Source organism: Xyrauchen texanus, chromosome 38, assembly GCF_025860055.1.
Source record: "Xyrauchen texanus isolate HMW12.3.18 chromosome 38, RBS_HiC_50CHRs, whole genome shotgun sequence".
Lineage (NCBI taxonomy): Eukaryota > Metazoa > Chordata > Actinopteri > Cypriniformes > Catostomidae > Xyrauchen > Xyrauchen texanus.
In genome coordinates this window covers 1,709,493-1,714,011 of record NC_068313.1, presented here as the reverse complement: position 1 = coordinate 1,714,011, position 4,519 = coordinate 1,709,493, and the positions used below count along the sequence as shown (strand labels likewise).

The window sequence follows — 4,519 nt, the reverse complement described above, 5'->3', positions numbered from 1 at the left end:
CAATAAAACAGTGCCGCTGTCGCTCATTATAGCGGACAAACCAGACTTTTACTTTTACCTTTTAGAATCAGAGGTGCCAGAACAACATTTTAGGACTGATTGTAACTGAAAATATCAATTACCAATGACATTTTACTCTCAAGTCATGTTTTGTGTCACACCTGTTATATTCTAAATGTTTTGGGGATGAAGGTTAATGCAGAAAATTACTAATAATGGCCTTAGCTACAAAATATCATTGCACCACACCATATCATTTTCACTTTTGTACTTTGTGTCAAGATAATCAAATAATCTGACACAGTATCAGTTGGTGAAAATGGGGCTCGTGGCACCGCTTGCCAACAAACCCCCAGCAACATGACACGAAGAAAGAAAATGTTATTGCGTAAGTAACTGAAAGACGTGCCTCACGCTTGTATATGATTTTATATGATGTGCTTTAATCTATATGCAAACTACTGTGTGTGTGCATGTCTGCATTTGTCCTGGTGGTCGTGTGCTGACTGCATTGATGTGGACCTCCCCCGTCCTCTCAGCAGGTGACCTTTAAACCCTCCTGTGAGGAGTGAAGGGGGTGAGGTTCACCTCCACATACCCCCCACCAGTCCCCTGAGCCATATAAAAGAGATACATCTGCCCCGGTTCATCAGTCTCTCCCAGATCAGCTACATCAACAGGTAAGAGTCCAGTCCAGTCCAGATGCCGTAGTGTAACGTTTCTAACTTGGGTCAGGGTTTGTCTCTGGAAACCATTGGGGAGTTTTGGACTGTCAGCAACTAAACCAGTTTGTAATGAATTGTACTTTGTAAATGTTGCATTACATTGAGATGTGACGATACGTTGTCTTCAAGCGTTATGCTCCTCAGCTGCCTGAAAGTAAGATCAGGCTTTAGATTGAAGTCCGCTCGGATATCCAGGTCTACCATCTATGTGTTCAAGTTAATCCAGAGGATTTCAGATTATGGTTGAGAGCTAATCTGGTTGTGAAGTCTTTGTAACTCTGTCTAATCTGGGATAAAGTAGTCTAGTCTACTAAGATGACATATTCCGTACTGCGAACCAGTCCAGAACAGTTTGAGTTGTTGCATCTCTTCTCTAATTCTGTTATCCCTGTATTACAGTACTAACATAGTCATATCGTAATAATTCATGTTTTGAATTGGGATGTATTCCACAGTGACCATTCAGGCTCACTGTTTTGGTTACAAATCTAAAACATATCCATAATTGTGAGTTGCTTCACTGATGTTAGCGATATCTGATGTTGACAATCCATCTTTTATTTTGTACCCAGATCCACGATGAGGTTTGTAGCTCTCGCACTGGCGGTTTTGCTGGCAGGTATATAACCCCATTATTTCTGTTCTACAGTGAAAAACACAAATCAGTATTTCTGTCTTGCTTTCCATTAAAAATATCTGAACATCCTTAAAACAAACAAAAACACAAGAGAAGCAGAATGGGATGAGATATTGACATTTGTTTTCAGAGAAATCGAACAAAACAAGACAAACAAGAAAAACTGTTTGCTAAAGGAGTAAGAAAAAATAGACTTGTTTTACAATTGATTCTAATTCAAATATTAGAATGTATTAATAAGCATAAATATTGATATATTTGTTTTACTGGAAAACAAGACAAAAATACTATTGATTTAGTATTATTTATTATAATTTTTATATATTTACTTAAACAGTTTAATTCTCCTACTCATTTGACATATTTATTCTTTGCATAAATCTTTAAAAATTAAACTTGATTGAAGATTATTTCTTTGAAAAGCTGTAATATCTTACACAATCTTGTAGAGATAAAAACTGATTAAGAAAATGATTTCGATGCTTCAGAAGCTCAAGGGTTTATCAAATTGTGTTTGCATCTTGTTCCAAACTCAAGTTTATGAATTCCTGCTTTCATTCTCCAGGTTGCCAGGCGCGTTTCCTGCAGGATGAAGCTCCGTCACAGCTGGATCACGTGAATTCGGCGGTGCAGGTTTATGCAGATAACTTGAAGCAGGCCGCACACAAGAGCCTCAATCATCTCGATGACACAGAATTCAAAGACTACAAGTAAGAAACACAGCATGTTTTCTTTTAGAGCATTAGAGCAGTTATCACCACGAGTAGCACGGTATTAATCTTAAAAGAAAAACATGAACCAGCATTCACAACCCATTTTACTTCCGTAATCTGACATATTTCTGATAAAAACGCTTCGAAAATTAGGGAAGGACTTTATTTAGCAATCAAGAGATTTAATCTGATTGTGAAAATTTGTTTTATTTCTTGAAAAAAAGTGCACCAGTTAATTGTTCACAATAACACGTGGAACATGTTTTAGAGGTGAAGTGTTGCACCACCTGTGGCACCAGTATGACAAAAACAATGACTGTCTGCCATTGGTCAATAAAAAGTCCTGCTGTAGAAAATACAATGTTATGATGGGCCGCTCAATCAAACAGATTTCTATTTAATGCTCCTTGATGTCAGAAGTTACACACATTAATTAAATGGGTCCATTTTGATTTCATGTTGACTTTAAAATCTGTAAATTGTAAGTCATTTCTCACCTGTAAACCCACACATCTGTTTATTTTATGAAGAAACACATTGGTAACACATGATTGTGCCCGTTGTTAATGGATTATAAAGGGGTTCATTATAACAACCATTAATTCATTTACAAATGCATTATAAATCATTGATATTTGCTTGTAAAACATGCATAATAACTTTCATGCAATATCTACCAAATCGTGACCCAAAATGTTATAAATGCTTAATAACACTTATTCAACATCAGTAACTTATGAAAATGTTCCTTAATGTAAAGTGGACACATATGAAGCATTTATAAAGGAGTTGCTAAACATTAAAAACCTGTATATAAAACTTCATAATGGTTTAATGGTCATTGGGCTTTATTATACAAAGACCTGAAAAGTGTGTTTGCAGAGGACTTTAGGTAACTTATTCTTCTGATATCAACGTGACAACACAAGTGAGTTGAGATATTACAGTAATGAATGTTATCCCTCCTTTCTATCTCACTATATTAGTAAGTCATGAAATAGGGTATTTATGTTTGTATTAATATTAGTATGATTAAGTGTATTAGTAGCATTTATAATATGTACGTTAAAATGTTCACTATTTTTGCACATGTTGCTACAACTGCATATTAATCATTTATAATGCATTTGTAAATGACTTATTAGTCTTATATTAACCCCTTTCTAAACCCTTAACAAACTTCATATAAAGTGTTAACAGAACAATAAACCCACTGTCAGCCAACCGTAACATACCTTGTCTCTTTCTGTTTAGGGCGTTCCTGGGTCAGTCCATAGACAACATCCACACCTATTTTCAGTATACCTTCAAAGCCCTCACCCCAGTCGCCACTCAGGCAGTTGATACCTCCGCCCACATGCGCGAGAAACTGATGAAGGACATCGATGACCTCCGCAAGCAGCTCGAGCCCAAGCGCGAGGAGCTCAGGCAGGTGCTGCAGAAGCATTTCCAGGAGTACCACGACGAGCTCAAGCCTTTCCTCGAGGAGTACATAAACAAACACCGCGGGCAGATGGAAGAGCTGAAGACCAAGATGGAGCCTGTGATGAAGAACATGAAGGATAAAATCGAGACCAACTGGGAGGAGACCAAGTCCAAGCTGGTGCCCATCATTGACATTCTGCGTGAAAAGCTGACGGTGCATCTCCAGGAGCTGAAGACTACGCTGGAGCCCTACATTCAGGAATACAAGGAACAGATAGAGAAGGGCGTCCAGGAGTTCCGTGAGAGCGTGAAGTCCGGAGAACTGAGGAAGAAGATGAACGACCTGGGTGATCAGGTGAAGCCCCACTTCGAGGCCATCATTGCAGCAATCCTAGCTGCTAGCAAGTAAAATGAGCCTTTTGTACGCCTCCCTTCTCTTCTTCCTCTCCACCTCGGCTTTTCCCAGTGCATAGCAAACACATACAACACACTCACGTGCACTTTTCACACATTCCCACAACTACAGGACTGGCTTTCAAACAGAATATCAGAACACTGAAACCTGTTTGGTTTAACATCATCAAAATGAGCTTTTTGTTAAATGCTGATTTCCTGTGTTCAATAAAAGGAACTTTCATACTATTTCTTCAATGTCTCGATTGTGTTATTTTGTTGAAATCACATATTTTGTTCTCCTCCAATGAAGTTTATTAATAATAAACAAACGTTATAATAAAGTAAAATGTTGCGATCATTCTTGTTTGTTTGGGTTTTGTTGAAATCCCAACATGCACAATAGTCCTCAAATAAATATCATACTTTTGTCCAAAATGCAGCAATTACACAATTAGGATTTATAAATGAGGGTCAATGACAAGTTTTACTTATTCATTCTATAAAAACACATAACTTTAGGAATCTAGCAGCGTTAAAAATAAATAAAACACACTTTTATACATTTCTGACCTGATTAATGAGCTGATAACAAAAATGTGTCACCAGTAATCAAGACATCCTGA

At 37.4% G+C, this 4,519-nt stretch overlaps 1 protein-coding gene across 1 annotated transcript; it reads left to right on the top strand.

Annotated features, from left to right (window-relative positions):
- Nucleotides 1-215: 215 nt before the first annotated feature.
- Nucleotides 216-4,131, top strand: LOC127632026 (apolipoprotein A-I-1-like). The gene is made up of 4 exons (XM_052110485.1): nt 216-680; nt 1,298-1,344; nt 1,928-2,072; nt 3,330-4,131. The coding sequence occupies exons 2-4, from the start codon at nt 1,305-1,307 to the stop codon at nt 3,907-3,909; spliced, it is 765 nt and encodes a 254-aa protein (XP_051966445.1). The 5' UTR covers nt 216-680; nt 1,298-1,304; the 3' UTR covers nt 3,910-4,131.
- The last annotated feature ends 388 nt before the right edge of the window (nt 4,132-4,519 follow it).

Coding starts and splice junctions, on each gene's coding strand:
- LOC127632026 (XM_052110485.1), top strand. CDS start 1,305: ATGAGGTTTGTAGCTCTCGCACTGGCGGTTTTGCTGGCAG. Junction 1,345..1,927: donor ACTGGCGGTTTTGCTGGCAG/GTATATAACCCC, acceptor TTCATTCTCCAG/GTTGCCAGGCGCGTTTCCTG. Junction 2,073..3,329: donor ACAGAATTCAAAGACTACAA/GTAAGAAACACA, acceptor CTTTCTGTTTAG/GGCGTTCCTGGGTCAGTCCA.